Source organism: Oncorhynchus keta, chromosome 8 (genome assembly GCF_023373465.1).
Source record: "Oncorhynchus keta strain PuntledgeMale-10-30-2019 chromosome 8, Oket_V2, whole genome shotgun sequence".
Lineage (NCBI taxonomy): Eukaryota > Metazoa > Chordata > Actinopteri > Salmoniformes > Salmonidae > Oncorhynchus > Oncorhynchus keta.
The window spans coordinates 14,594,851-14,610,663 of record NC_068428.1 but is presented as its reverse complement, the minus strand read 5'-3'; the positions used below and the strand labels follow the sequence as shown (position 1 = coordinate 14,610,663).

At 43.2% G+C, this 15,813-nt stretch overlaps 1 protein-coding gene across 2 annotated transcripts in view; it reads right to left on the bottom strand.

Annotated features, from left to right (window-relative positions):
- The window catches only part of l3mbtl3 (L3MBTL histone methyl-lysine binding protein 3), a 39,508-nt gene extending 24,114 nt beyond the window's left edge, over positions 1-15,394 (bottom strand). For both annotated transcript variants that reach the window (XM_052523529.1, XM_052523530.1), the window contains exons 1-11: positions 15,251-15,394; positions 13,506-13,642; positions 8,465-8,576; positions 7,552-7,714; positions 6,186-6,315; positions 4,284-4,368; positions 3,843-3,937; positions 3,050-3,154; positions 2,557-2,692; positions 2,100-2,191; positions 1,409-1,560 (exon numbers count right to left, since the gene is read on the bottom strand). In XM_052523529.1, coding sequence (XP_052379489.1) covers positions 1,409-1,560; positions 2,100-2,191; positions 2,557-2,692; positions 3,050-3,154; positions 3,843-3,937; positions 4,284-4,368; positions 6,186-6,315; positions 7,552-7,714; positions 8,465-8,576; positions 13,506-13,625 — 1,190 coding nt within the window. In that variant the 5' untranslated portion in view covers positions 13,626-13,642; positions 15,251-15,394. The remainder of the gene's footprint in view (positions 1-1,408; positions 1,561-2,099; positions 2,192-2,556; positions 2,693-3,049; positions 3,155-3,842; positions 3,938-4,283; positions 4,369-6,185; positions 6,316-7,551; positions 7,715-8,464; positions 8,577-13,505; positions 13,643-15,250) is intronic.
- Between the last annotated feature and the right edge of the window lie 419 nt (positions 15,395-15,813).

The window sequence follows — 15,813 nt, the reverse complement described above, 5'->3', positions numbered from 1 at the left end:
ATTGTAGGCAGTAATACTCATATGATGCTGTCATTGCATCAGCAGTGCAGGATAAATTGCAAGGGGCTTGCATAACTGCGTAACGGTTCACTATTTCACCATGGACTCAACATACCGTATCGAAACCAATCCCTTTTTGTGTTGTGCCAGTGTGACACAGCTGTGTAGTAATCTACATTTGAGCATTGCCATTGTTTCTACCTCAGTGGTCAGTGTTGTTACAGCCAGCTTGTCTGAGGGACAACATAGACTCCCAGTGTCCTACTCTCTGGCCAGGCCAGGGTGAAGCAGAGCCCAGTGGAGTGGTTAACCTGCTCTTTGGCCTAGAGGTGTGATGCTGTAGGGCCTGTGACTGGCTGACGTGAGCTGTAGCGACAACACATGAGAGAGAGAGCGTCATCTCCCTGGGTGAATATGCTCGTCCCTTAACCGCTCCAGGCTCTACTCTCTCTCTCTCTCTCTAACGCCTCTCCTCCTTGACATTTATTTGACGATCATCCATAATTCAGCCAATACAAGCTCTTGTATCGTGCAGACTGGGACTTCCTCCTGGCGGTCCAAATCCCAAGCTGGGAGGGCTTAGAGCAGGCACGAAACGCGCAATTTTCAGTCGGAAAAAGACAAACAAAGGCGAAAATCAACAAGGGTTGGAGGGATGGCAATTGAGGGGGGAAAAGAAGACTAGAGAATTGTGAGGGAAGTGATGTGCGTGCTAGTGTCAAAATAATAATTCATGGTACAGCCGATTCATACTGTACTTAAAATGTATTACACAAGTGCCCCAGGACTACCTGACATGATGGCTCCTTGCTGTCCCCATTCCACCTGACTGCTGCTGCTCCAGTTTCAACTGTTCTGCCTTATTATTATTCGACCATGCTGGTCATTTATGAACATTTGAACATCTTGGTCATGTTCTGTTATAATCTCTACCCGGCACAGCCAGAAGAGGACTGGCCACCCCACATAGCCCGGTTCCTCTCTAGGTTTCTTCCTAGGTTTTGGCCTTTCTAGGGAGTTTTTCCTAGCCACCGTGCTTTTACACCTGCATTGTTTGCTGTTTGGGGTTTTAGGCTGGGTTTCTGTACAGCACTTTGAGATATCAGCTGATGTACGAAGGGCTATATAAATAAATTTGATTTGATTTGATTTGATTTGACAAGTAATGTAGCTTGTTTGCTTGTGTAAAATATTAATAACAAACACTCTGGTAAGAGGCAATGCTTTTCTCCTCCCAGACACAAACATTCTGTTGGAATAAATCTAGCACCATCTAGTGCCCAATTCTGCAACAAGAAAAAATACATTACGTGACTTAGATATGACATCGGTAAACACAAATCACCGCTTTGATTTTGAAGTCTGAAAATATCGTAAGGAAATGTAAAATCACAAAGTTAGACATTACCAGAAGTCGTAGCTCTCGTCCCAGTCATCAAAGTGCACCAGGAATCGACTGTCCACCATGTCTGTTACTGTGGCAACACAGATGAAGGAGGGGTTCTTCTTGTCAATGGCCTCCAGCTTCATCCCAATTCGGAATCCTAAAGGAGTGACAGTCTGGAAAATAAACACAGGACAGTTACTCAGAGACAAAAAGCTCACATTTGGCTCAGCCATGAATCTTGTTATATTATAGCCTTTCAACTGCTCATGAAACTACTCAATATCTATGTTGAACGGGTTGATGTCAAGTATTGTACTTCAATGAAGGAGGTGTAAAACTGGGCGTGAAGTCTAACTAAACTGAACAGTTTTCACCAAGCGGTAAAACACTAGTATCAAAGCAATATGAAAGCGATCCATAAGGCCTTGGACACACTCGGAGTTTGTGTCAGAGAATTGCGGAAGGAGCCAATGGAAGTCAACAGTTGCTGATAGAATGACAACGCCAACAGAGGATTGTCCGGGGGGGAGAACGCACAAACGGTGTGTCTTTTGATAGATGCAACTTGTCCAGACTCGTCCGAGAATAGTTGAATTGAGTTGAACTTTTGACGGACAAAAACTGACAATGATGTATGTCATATACAATTTCATCCGAGTTTATGCATCGGAGTGTGTCCCCGGTCTAAATTAGATCTGTAGGCTGCTCTTACCGTGTTTTGATTCTCAAACAGGGCCTTGGGAGCTGCCTGGGCTTTGCTCAGCTTGATATACGACAACCAGCTGAACTCCTCATCCTTTAAACCTGTCCATCCATAGAGACAGAGAGGGGTGGGGGGGGGTGTAATTTGGATCATTTTACGCTTTATCAAATATCCCTGGATCAATTTCAGGTATGCTAGTAATCATGCAGAAAATAGCTACTAAAAATGCATGAGTATTGTTTTCCTGTTGCCATAGGTAACCTGCTTGCACGAAGCAAAACAAATGAATTATAACCATCCCCATCCCCTCACATAGGAAAGAAAGCGGGCCAGCAATACAGTGGTAAGGAAATACTGAGGGAGTGCTACAGTAACAGTTTGAAAATGTCCCATCCAAAATGACCAATACTGTATACGTTATTAGCTTTTCCAGGTGGATATCTGTCAAAGGTAGCATGTCTCTTACCTTTGGGGGGGTGAAGCGTGTGTCCTGTTTTCTCACACCATCCCACAGGGTGAATGTCTGCAGAGTTGGAATTCACCCAGAAGTCATAGTAGTCGGAGTACTTGTCAAAGTGAAGCCGTATTCTGTGTCCTGAAACCTAAACATGGAAGAAGCATTAAGCATCTTCACACATTACACGGTTATCCTGTGTTTGCTACTCAAACTAAATGAATTAAGTAATAACCTACTGACTAGACGCGCACATGATGCCAACATAGAGAAGTGGACATAATTCAAAGTACAAAAACGCATTTATGGTCTTATAAATACTGTATTTTGCTAATGCCATTGCATAGCAACCCATAAGTCCTCACAACTATCACAGCTATGCACTGGAACAAGAACAACGACAATGCAGACTTTGCTTCAGATCTTCCCAAAGCTGAAGATTTCCATGACATGAGTTTCGACTCCCCTGAGAGGGCAGCGATGATGAGTCGAGGTGAGAGGTTACCTCAGCTACAGTGAGCACACAGTACATGGAGGGGTGCTCTGGATCCACTCCCTCTAGCTTCATTCCCACCCGGAATCCATTCTTACTCTGGGGGAAGGCCTGGTGCTGAAAGGAAAATGGGACATCATTAGTTTAAAATACATATTTCCGGGCTTTTGAAAAATAATGAACTTAAAGCAGCAATATGGGACTTTTTGGGCGAACCGGACAAATTCTCATAGAAATGAGAGTTATAGATCTGCCATTCTTATTGAAAGCAAGTGTAAGAAACGGTAGATATGTTCTATGTGCACAATTTCTATGCTTCACGTTCTAAGGTTTAGTTTCTGCATCTTTTACTTTTGGGTTTGGAAAACCAGCTTCAAACCGAGGAAAGTACAATATTTATGGTTATGGAAAATATATTGCACAGCAGTTTAGATGGTAAAAGGATTCTCTACACTATACTTGCTTGTTTTGTCACAAACTGAAATTATGCAAACTATTAGAATATTAGCAACCAGGAAATGGTGGAGCGATTTCTGCATAGTGCACCTTTAACACTGTTTTTGTAGGCAAAGACTAATACATGTGATTAATGAGTTGAAATTAATTTATTCTCAACATGTAGGAAAAAATGTAGGACTTGATGTGAAATATCATCTTAACCCTGAATGACAAGCTGTAAAGGAGGAATAGACGAAGGAATAGAATGACTAGAAGGAAACAGAGAAGGATAAGGGTTTAGATTGAAGTATTTAAGATTCTATAACCCATTCTATACAGGCCTGAGGGGTATGGTATGACAGCTCACCTCTTTGAACAGTTTAGTGGGGGCAGCAATGGCTTTGTCCTGCTCCAGATATGAGGCCCAACACCAAGACTTCTTTTTCCCTCCATATGGAACAGCTTCCATAGTGAGACAATGATTCGTTAGATTGTGTAAAAAGCAATACACAACATTAAATTGAAACACATACAGTTAGTGTGTGTGTGTGTGTGTGTGTGTGTGTGTGTGTGTGTGTGTGTGTGTGTGTGTGTGTGTGTGTGTGTGTGTGTGTGTGTGTGTGTGTGTGTGTGTGTGTGTGTGTGTGTGTGTGTGTGTGTGTGTGTGTGTGTGTGTGTGTGTGTGTGTGTGTGTGTGTGTGTGTGTGCAAATGGCAGTGATTATATCAATATGGTGATTGTGAAAATGAGTATCCGGGCCCTGAGTGGCCCCTCACAAGTGTCCCTCCCACTGCATGTTTCTACTCACTGTGTCTCAGTAGGCCTGCGTCCCCCCTCCGTTTCCTCCTGCCTCGCGGCGCGCCACGGGTCGTCTTCCGGCTGTCTTTCTCCTCCTGTTTGATGCACACAGGAGGCTTTACACACTAGAACACTAGAATATGCAGGAACATTTTAGGACTAAGAATTCTAAGAACAGTACCAGTCAAAAGTTTGGACACACCTACTCATTCCAGGGTTTTTCTTTCTTTTTTACGATTTTCTACATTGTAGAATAATAGTGAAGACATCAAAACTAGGAAATAACACATATGGAATCAACCATCAAGCGCTATGATGAAACTGGCTCTTATGAGGACCGCCACAGGAAAGGAAGACCAAGAGTTACCTCTGCTGCAGAGGATAAGTTCATTAGAGTTACCAGACTCAGAAATTGAAACCCAAATAAATGCTTCAAAGTTCAAGTAACAGACACATCTCAACATCAACTGTTCAGAGGAGACTGCGTGAATCAGGCCTTCATGGCCGAATTTCTGCAAAGAAACCACTACTTAAGGACACCAATAAGAAGACACTTGCTTGGGCCAAGAAACATGAGCAATGGACATTAGACCAGTGGAAATCTGTCCTTTGGTCTGATGAGTCCAAACTGCTGTGTCTTTGTGAGACGCAGAGTAGGTGAACAGATGATCTCTGTATGTGTAGTTCCCACTGTGAAGCATGGAAAAGGAGGTGTGATGGTGTGTGGGTGCTTTGCTGGGAAAACTGCCTGTGATTTATTTAGAATTCAAGGCACACGTAACCAGCATGGCTACCACAGCATTCTGCAGCGATACGCCATACAACCTGGTTTGCGCTTAGTGGGACTATCATTTGTTTTTCAACAGGACAATGACCCAACACACCTCCAGGCTTTATACAGGCTATTTGACCAAGAAGGAGAATGATGTAGTGCTGCATCAGATGACCTGGCCTCTACAATCACCCGACCTCAACCCAATTGAGATGGTTTGGGATAGGTTGGACTGCAGAGTGAAGGAAAAGCAGCCAACAAGTTCTCAGCATATGTGGGAACTCCTTCAAGACCTTTGGAAAAGCATTCCAGGTGAAGCTGGTTGAGAGAATGCCAAGAGTGTGCAAAGCTATCATAAAGGCAAAGGGTGGCTACTTTGAAGAATCTAACATACAACATATATTTTGATTTGTTTAACACTTTTTTGGTCACTACATAATTTGACTGGTACTGTATATAAATGTGATATTTCAGTTTTATAATTTTTATACACTTGCAAACATTTCTAAAAACCTGTTTTTGCTTTGTCATTCTGAGGTATTGTGTGTAGACTGATGAGGGAAATAAACGATTTGATCAATTTTAGAACAAGCCTGTATCCTAACAAAATGTGGAAAAAGTCAAGGGGTCTGAATACTTTCCGAACACACTGTACTCACACATACAGTATAGACTAGAGCAATGTGATATTTTGGCACAGGCAATGTGGACAGTGTTTACGATGTAGTATTGAAATCATTCTGAATTTGTGTTTACTGTACATTGAAATGTTTCCATTTTGAAACAATAATGATAAATCAGAGATTAGCCAAGAGTTATCTACACCAGTCGGGTCGCAGCACGTTCTGTGAAGCATTCATTTAGTACGAGTTATGACACCTCAGCAGGAAAGGCATGCAAGGCTAACACGTCACCCCTCGAAATCCTGTGCCATTTGGAGTGATGCCAAAAGATTTACAGACTTGAGGTTCTATACCATAAAAATCAAATAAGCATATATCTACAAAATGTGATGAAATATCAGTAAGCTGTCTACAGTTAGGTGTAATTCAGTAGGTACACAATTCAGGACAACATTTGTAAAAAAAAAAAAAATTTAAAAAAAGTTTTAAATCCTTGGCGTAATAAAGTAATACTGACATAGAGTTCATCATCGTCCTCAGGCGGGACCTCTGGGGTGTCCATCTTGTACTGCTGCAAAGACCTCTTACGGCTGACCCCCACCACCTCCCCATTACTCTTCGAAACCTCCTTCTTTAGCTTCAGCTCACTGCAGTGGAAAGAAAATATAGAGTAAAGGTTTGTGCAAAAAAGGATTACCCTTCTAATAAACTATAGTTTCAGTAATAGCTGAACTGCAAAATAGCTCAAGCTTGACCAGCATAAAACATTAATGCCAAAATAGTCTTCATTCATGGCAATTTCTGAAATCTAGGCGCAATGACTAAAATAATAAACAAAGAAATGCACTGTGGGGCTGGGCAGAAAACCAAACTGATTGTGTTACTAGGATATTATTAGATTGTAGAACTACATTGATTTTCAAGTCTAACATTTTAAGGGGGACCACACCTTGTATTTCATGTACATAACGCATTACTCCTACATTGACTTACTCAAGGGCTGCCTATGAAGAATCCTATCATCATCAGCAGCTATATTATATTATAGAAATATGGTCAAAATCTAACAAAAATTACAATCCAACTCCAATTTTTCCAAATGAAATGTGATTAACTGTTCATTACAGTATGTATAGTACAGTCTGTCTCTTCTCTGTTGCCATGGCAGTAGTAAATCCACAGAAGGAATACCACTTTAAGGTGCAACGTTCTGTTCGCAGTTTCTCCCATTTAAAACAATGGATATTTGGGGCCCACGGCAGCTCTGTCTGTCTGTCTGTCTGTCTGTCTGTCTGTCTGTCTGTCTGTCTGTCTGTCTGTCTGTCTGTCTGTCTGTCTGTCTGTCTGTCTGTCTGTCTGTCTGTCTGTCTGTCTGTCTGTCTTCCACCTTGCATAGGATGGCTTGCCAAAGAAATGTTTAGGAGGTAGACCTATCGATTTTGTTAAGCATATGAAATATGTTTATGGTTGTTGTGGTTATGAATGTAGGAAACTAAATATATACGGTTGCTTATATCAGCACATCGAGACATGAATAATAAAATAAAATAAAAAATGACGTTAAACATTTACTTAACCATGATAATTTGGCATAATATCACAATGTTTGTCTCTCATTGACTGGGTGAAAGTCTGTACTGGCCATTATGTCAGTGGACTGTACATAAGCGGAGGTTATTACAAACAGAACTTCATAAGCACAATAAACACCAGCTCAACTACCGGAAAGTAGCATATGCAGAAACTGCAGTTAAGACCAGACTAGACTAGATGCCCTGGATACTAATGAAACACTAGTCCTCCCCACTCCCCAGGCCGCTCCCAAGGCCGCTCCCCAGGCCGCTCCCCAGGCCGCTCCACAGGCCACTCCCCAGCCCACTCACTCCTGCTGGTCCTGCTGCAGACAGCGCTCACTGCAGTGGAGGCCATCAGACATGAAGTCCACGGGGGAGCCCTTCCTTTGGCAGCGCACGCACACCAGGCCTCTCTGGGCCCACTGCCCCTCCTGCATCTCCTCTATCTCTTTCACGGCTACCGCAGCACTGTCTGAGAGGGTTGTGGAAGGAAGGAGAGAGGGCGAAGAAAAGAGAGAGTCACAAAGTCATCCTCACCCATATCCTGTGTGGCTAATGAATCATTTCGAAGCTCAGGGTCAATAACAACAGGGCAATGTGATAACATAAAAGGTTCCCGTGCATTCCCTGTTTCATTAATAAACAACAGCAAGATAGCCACCAGCTAAACTGAGACTCAAATGGAAGGCCTTATTTGGAGATAATCAGAAATGCTCAAATAGATAGCTGATAGCTGACTGCTTATAATGATCACGATTCACCATTTTGTGCTTAGTTTTGCTGAGCTCAATTCGACTGACTCTCGTGCCTAGGGTTAGACACAATTATGACAATTATTGAAAATGCACACGTCTTGTATATCAAAGGTATGAACATGAAATACTATTTCAGACAGCAAAGTTACAGGATGGATGATGATCTAGTTTTGTAAATAGCCGTTATAGACAATATAATGATTTGCTGTGAAATGTAAAAACAAAGCCAACTCTACAGCAGCTTCTTAAAGACTGTATGCATGGTATGTGATAAGCTGGTGAAAACCTTCCGTTAAATATGCTCATTTGAAAGACGAAAGGGAAGACATATGCACATCCCACCCGATCAGGTGCATCTCAGACCCCAATGGGGATACAAACATTGTACATGTGTATGCTACCGTCTCACAAATATATCCCCTCCGGGAGCATCTAAAAGTTGTGGACATTGAACCATGCCATCTTACCCTCCTGAGCAGTCGGCACTGCCCATGTAATGGTGGCATGAGCTTTCTTCACACTCTCATCTTCTCCCTCCTCTGTTAGGACCTCCAAGACTCCAAACTCATTCACCTTAAACTAATAAACATAACACAAACTTTCAAAATGGATTAAATCAATGTTTTTCTCTCACCCATCTACACACAATAGCCCAGAATGACAAAGTGAAAATGTGTTTTTAGAAATGTTAGCAAATTTATTGAAAATGAAATACAGAAATATCTCATTTACATAGGTACTCACACCCCTGAGTCAATACATGTTAGAATCACCTTTGGCAGTGATTACAGCTGGGAGTCTTTCCGGATAAGTCTCGAAGAGCTTTGCACACCTGGATCATACAATATTTGTACATTTTTCTTCTTTAAATTCTTCAAGCTCTGTCAAGTTGTTTGTTGATCATTGCTAGAAGGCCATTTTCAAGTCTTGCCACAGATTTTTTAAGCCGATTTAAGTAAAAACTTTAAGTAGGCCACTTAGGAACATTCAATGTTGTCTGATAAGCAACTCAAGAGTATATTTGGCCTTGTGTTTTAGGTTACAGTCCTGCTGAAATGTGAATTTGTCTCCCAATGTCTGTTGGAAGCAGACTGAACCAGGTTTTCCTCTAGGATTGCGCTTCTGCTTAGCTCTATTCAGTTTATTTTTTATCTTAAAAACTCCCTAATCCTTGCCTATGGCAAGCATACCCATAACACGATGCAGCCACCAACATGCTTGAACATGTGATGAGTGGTACACAGTGATGTGTTCTGTTGGATTTGCCCCAAACATAACGCTTTGTATTCAGGACATAAACTTAATTTCTTTCCACATTTCATACAGTTTTACTTCAGTGCCTTACTGCAAACAGAAAGTATGTTTTGGAATATTTGTATTTTGTTCCTGAGTTAGGAAGGACACCAACAACAACCCGGTCGCATTCCGCTTCGCTCCACAGGTAGTATCACATTTTCATTTCATTTCATTACAGCACAACGGTTTGATTTGCTTGATCGTAGCTAGCTACATAGCTAGCTACATAGCCGTCCTTGTATCAAAGATAATTGTGTAGTCTAGAGCGATTTTCTAGGTTAGCTAGCCAGCTATTGTCGTTCTTTTAACGCAATGTAACGTAATCAACACTGCTAGCTAGCCAGCTAGCCCCCGAATAGTAGCACTGTAGAAACTATTACACTCAACGGAACGACTTGATTAGTGTAGTGTCAACAACGCAGCCACTGCCAGCTAGCCTACTTCAGCAGTACTGTATCATTTTTAATCATTTTAGTCAATAAGATTCTTGCTACGTAAGCTTAACTTTCTGAACATTCGAGACGTGTAGTCCACTTGTCATTCCAATCTCCTTGCATTAGCGTAGCCTCTTCTGTAGCCTGTCAACTATGTGTCTGTCTATCCCTGTTCTCTCCTCTCTGCACAGACCATACAAACGCTCCACACCGCGTGGCCGCGGCCACCCTAATCTGGTGGTCCCAGCGCGCACGACCCACGTGGAGTTCCAGGTCTCCGGTAGCCTCTGGAACTGCCGATCTGCGGCCAACAAGGCAGAGTTCATCAGTTCCAGTCCATCGACTTCCTGGCACTGACGGAAACATGGATCACCACAAATAACACTGCTACTCCTACTGCTCTCTCCTCGTCCGCCCACGTGTTCTCGCACACCCCGAGAGCTTCTGGTCAGCGGGGTGGTGGCACCGGGATCCTCATCTCTCCCAAGTGGTCATTCTCTCTTTCTCCCCTTACCCATCTGTCTATCGCCTCCTTTGAATTCCATGCTGTCACAGTTACCAGCCCTTTCAAGCTTAACATCCTTATCATTTATCGCCCTCCAGGTTCCCTCGGAGAGTTCATCAATGAGCTTGATGCCTTGATAAGCTCCTCTCCTGAGGACGGCTCACCTCTCACAGTTCTGGGCGACTTTAACCTCCCCACGTCTACCTTTGACTCATTCCTCTCTGCCTCCTTCTTTCCACTCCTCTCCTCTTTTGACCTCACCCTCTCACCTTCCCCCCCTACTCACAAGGCAGGCAATACGCTCAACCTCATCTTTACTAGATGCTGTTCTTCCACTAACCCCATTGCAACTCCCCTCCAAGTCTCCAACCACTACCTTGTATCCTTTTCCCTCTCGCTCTCATCCAACACTTCCCACACTGCCCCTACTCGGATGGTATCGCGCCGTCCCAACCTTCGCTCTCTCTCCCCCGCTACTCTCTCCTCTTCCATCCTATCATCTCTTCCCTCTGCTCAAACCTTCTCCAACCTATCTCCTGATTCTGCCTCCTCAACCCTCCTCTCCTCCCTTTCTGCATCCTTTGACTCTCTATGTCCCCTATCCTCCAGGCCGGCTCGGTCCTCCCCTCCCGCTCCGTGGCTCGACGACTCATTGCGAGCTCACAGAACAGGGCTCCGGGCAGCCGAGCGGAAATGGAGGAAAACTCGCCTCCCTGCGGACCTGGCATCCTTTCACTCCCTCCTCTCTACATTTTCCTCCTCTGTCTCTGCTGCTAAAGCCACTTTCTACCACTCTAAATTCCAAGCATCTGCCTCTAACCCTAGGAAGCTCTTTGCCACCTTCTCCTCCCTCCTGAATCCTCCTCCCCCTCCTCCCCCTCTGCAGATGACTTCGTCAACCATTTTGAAAGAAGGTCGACGACATCCGATCCTCGTTTGCTAAGTCAAACGACACCGCTGGTTCTGCTCACACTGCCCTACCCTGTGCTCTGACCTCTTTCTCCCCTCTCTCTCCAGATGAAATCTCGCGTCTTGTGACGGCCGGCCGCCCAACAACCTGCCCGCTTGACCCTATCCCCTCCTCTCTTCTCCAGACCATTTCCGGAGACCTTCTCCCTTACCTCACCTCGCTCATCAACTCATCCCTGACCGCTGGCTACGTCCCTTCCGTCCTCAAGAGAGCGAGAGTTGCACCCCTTCTGAAAAAACCTACACTCGATCCCTCCGATGTCAACAACTACAGACCAGTATCCCTTCTTTCTTTTCTCTCCAAAACTCTTGAACGTGCCGTCCTTGGCCAGCTCTACCTCTATCTCTCTCAGAATGACCTTCTTGATCCAAATCAGTCAGGTTTCAAGACTAGTCATTCAACTGAGACTGCTCTTCTCTGCATCACGGAGGCGCTCCGCACTGCTAAAGCTAACTCTCTCTCCTCTGCTCTCATCCTTCTAGACCTATCGGCTGCCTTCGATACTGTGAACCATCAGATCCTCCTCTCCACCCTCTCCGAGTTGGGCATCTCCGGCGCGGCCCACGCTTGGATTGCGTCCTACCTGACAGGTCGCTCCTACCAGGTGGCGTGGCGAGAATCTGTCTCCTCAGCACGCGCTCTCACCACTGGTGTCCCCCAGGGCTCTGTTCTAGGCCCTCTCCTATTCTCGCTATACACCAAGTCACTTGGCTCTGTCATAACCTCACATGGTCTCTCCTATCATTGCTATGCAGACGACACACAATTAATCTTCTCCTTTCCCCCTTCTGATGACCAGGTGGCGAATCGCATCTCTGCATGTCTGGCAGACATATCAGTGTGGATGACGGATCACCACCTCAAGCTGAACCTCGGCAAGACGGAGCTGCTCTTCCTCCCGGGGAAGGACTGCCCGTTCCATGATCTCGCCATCACGGTTGACAACTCCATTGTGTCCTCCTCCCAGAGCGCTAAGAACCTTGGCGTGATCCTGGACAACACCCTGTCGTTCTCAACTAACATCAAGGCGGTGGCCCGTTCCTGTAGGTTCATGCTCTACAACATCCGCAGAGTACGACCCTGCCTCACACAGGAAGCGGCGCAGGTCCTAATCCAGGCACTTGTCATCTCCCGTCTGGATTACTGCAACTCGCTGTTGGCTGGGCTCCCTGCCTGTGCCATTAAACCCCTACAACTCATCCAGAACGCCGCAGCCCGTCTGGTGTTCAACCTTCCCAAGTTCTCTCACGTCACCCCGCTCCTCCGCTCTCTCCACTGGCTTCCAGTTGAAGCTCGCATCCGCTACAAGACCATGGTGCTTGCCTACGGAGCTGTGAGGGGAACGGCACCTCAGTACCTCCAGGCTCTGATCAGGCCCTACACCCAAACAAGGGCACTGCGTTCATCCACCTCTGGCCTGCTCGCCTCCCTACCACTGAGGAAGTACAGTTCCCGCTCAGCCCAGTCAAAACTGTTCGCTGCTCTGCCCCCAATGGTGGAACAAACTCCCTTCCGGAGACACCTGAAACCCCACCTCTTTAAGGAATACCTAGGATAGGTTAAGTAATCCTTCTCACCCCCCCCCCCTAAAAGATTTAGATGCACTATTGTAAAGTGGCTGTTCCACTGGATGTCATAAGGTGAATGCACCAATTTGTAAGTCGCTCTGGATAAGAGCGTCTGCTAAATGACTTAAATGTAATGTAAATGTAGTGACTGGGTGTATTGATACACCACCCAAAGTGTAATTAATAACTGAAATGCTGAAAGGGATATTCAATGTATGTTTAAAAAATATATATATGTACTCATCTACCAATAGTTGCCCTTCTTTGCAAGGCATTGGAAATCCTCTCTTGAATACTTATTGACTCAAGACATTTCAGCTTTTATTTTTTAATAAATGTATAAACTTTTCTAAAAACATAATTCCACTTTGACATTATGGGTTAATGTGTCTAGGCTAGTGACACAGCATCTCAATTTAATCCCATTTTAAATTCAGGCTGTAACACAACAAAATATGGAAAAAGTCAAGGGGTGTGAATCCTTTCTGAAAACACTCTATATGTGAGGAGTGAGGACATACTGTATATTCAGATGAATACTGTGATTAGCGCCATGTGACCTAGTCAGGAAGAAGTCCTTGGTCCTAATTATACAATTTATGATTTATACAATTATATATATATCATTGGTTTTGTCATTACACAAATAGATCATATATATATATATATATATATATATATATATATATATAAATGGCAACATTGAACCTTTTCAGCTGTTGTGGTGATGTGTACCTTCAGCTCACTCCCAGTTAGGGTTCCAACACCATCTTTCCAGTCCATGGCACCATACACATCAAAATCAGGGGTTGCTGCATTTGTAGCTGCATTTGTAGCATTTTTAGACTCATCCATGTTAAAAATGGGGATATCTGAAAAAGACAAGATGAAGCCACACCAGACAATAGATAACACTGTGCAGAATGAATATGGCACAGGCCTACTGAATCTACATAAACTGACTTTTAAAAAATCAGCTTAGTGAAGTTATTGCAACCGTAGTCCTGCGCAAAGTGCAAGTCAAATGAAAAGAAGAGAAACAAATGAACGTTTCACACAGAGCGGCTTTGCAACAGTGTCTCAATAATGTTTCACAAAGCCGCTTTGCAACAATGTTTCAATTATTGTTGAACTGTAACAGCGGAAGGCCTACAACATTGTAACTCGGTGACATACATCAACCACTAGAGGTCAGTGCTGACCAAGTTTAGACGACTGCGTTTGAAACTTTCAGACCCTATCAAACAATGAAATCACTGAACAAAAAAATGTAGATGATGATTTATTGATGAATTATTGATCGTTCATGCAATTAGGCCTATGATCTATCAATATTGCTGTCTTTCAAATATAATTCCTGACGTTTCGGTAGGGTATATAATTTGTGTGTTATGTATGCGCCTAAAATAATAAGTATAGGCATTAAGACAGTAGCCTACATTAACAGCAAATCGTTGCCAGGCATTTACGAAATTGCAATATGAAAGTAACTTACATTTTATGCATGCAAAATGCATTTCCATCCCAAACTATTTGAAAGATCGATCCTCTCTCTACTAAGCGTCAAAATTGCATCATATGCAGAGAACACTTTTGAATTATCAACAAATATTATTACAAAGGAAAATTCCGCGTGTTTACTGTGCACATGTTATTCAACCTGTGTGTTAGATTTTATCATCAGATGTCCATTGTCGGTTATGAGCGTTATTAATATTTATTTCGAGCTTTCTGAGTCAAATAGTTTTAATTACGAGTGGGATTAAATGATTCGGTTGGGCGCAACCAGTTCGCATTTCCTTTGTATTCCAACTAGGTGTGTTACAGATATTTTGTGATGTCCCTTAGCAACACGCTAATCATGCATTGTATCATATATTAACACTTTTCTTTGCTCTGATACTATTTAATGTGTTTTAAAGCCAGTTTCCCAAAATGGCGGAGCTGGAATATAGTCCTATATAATTCTCACCGGCAGGCCTGCAGACTCGTTGCTCTACAACAAAAATATTATTTTAACTGGCTTGAAAGCTTTTTGGAAGGAAATTATGGTATAAATATTTTAGTCCGGTTCGCTTGTCAAGCGCAATGTCTTCCTCTCCCCAGCCATAACAGGGAATTACACTGAAGCAAACATTATTCTTGAAAGAGTACAATATACCATTATTATATACGTCTCTGGGAGACAAGAAATCTAGCACAACATATTTTCTATCATTGCAGTAATATTCGACGCAACTTTTGTTACAATTTTAGAACGCAATATATTCACGCTCTACGCATTGAACCTCTTCCTGGCTGATATTATTGATGACACGTCCAGTCGTTTTGTACTTATTGCTAAGTTTTGGTCAAATTCCGTCGCAATGAACCTCTAGCGAAAGTATTATATACCAGATCACTCATTACTATAATACATAATTTCCTCCGTCAATTGTTTTATGCTAAAGTACATTTGTTTTAATTTGTCTGTTTCTTACCCAAATTCTCCCACGAGTACTGACAAATTGCCCAGGCAGCCGTCAATGCGCATGAGCATGGCTCTGAGCGAGTGCTTGCGGTGGGTGCCTCTGCTAGACTGTAAAACACATCATGCCAATATCGAAAGTTTGAGCTGGTTGAATAACAACATATGTAATAGAGTAAGCCATTATTTGTCGCATAACCTTGTCATCGACATAAAACCATCAGCAAATGATTATGGATGCGCTGTGGATGTTTGGAGACTGAGATAGGCGATGATTAGAATAAAATAACACGAATACCACGTTACTAAAAATAAAACCCAGTTTGCTTGTCGACAGTGAAATGGGGTGACTTGCGAAATAGCACAAAGAGCGTCCAGAAACGTTTTAATACCGATCCTTTAACCTAAATCGCGCCATCACCCTATTTTTCAATTTTGTGTTTAGGTTGACGCATCAACGTCGTTATCGTTACAGTTCAAGATAAAACATAATCTGTGCTCGTAAATCCTGTGCAAGAAACCATGCAAATCAAAGCAGATTATTGATGTACAAAGTTTCTTTATATCATGTTGTAG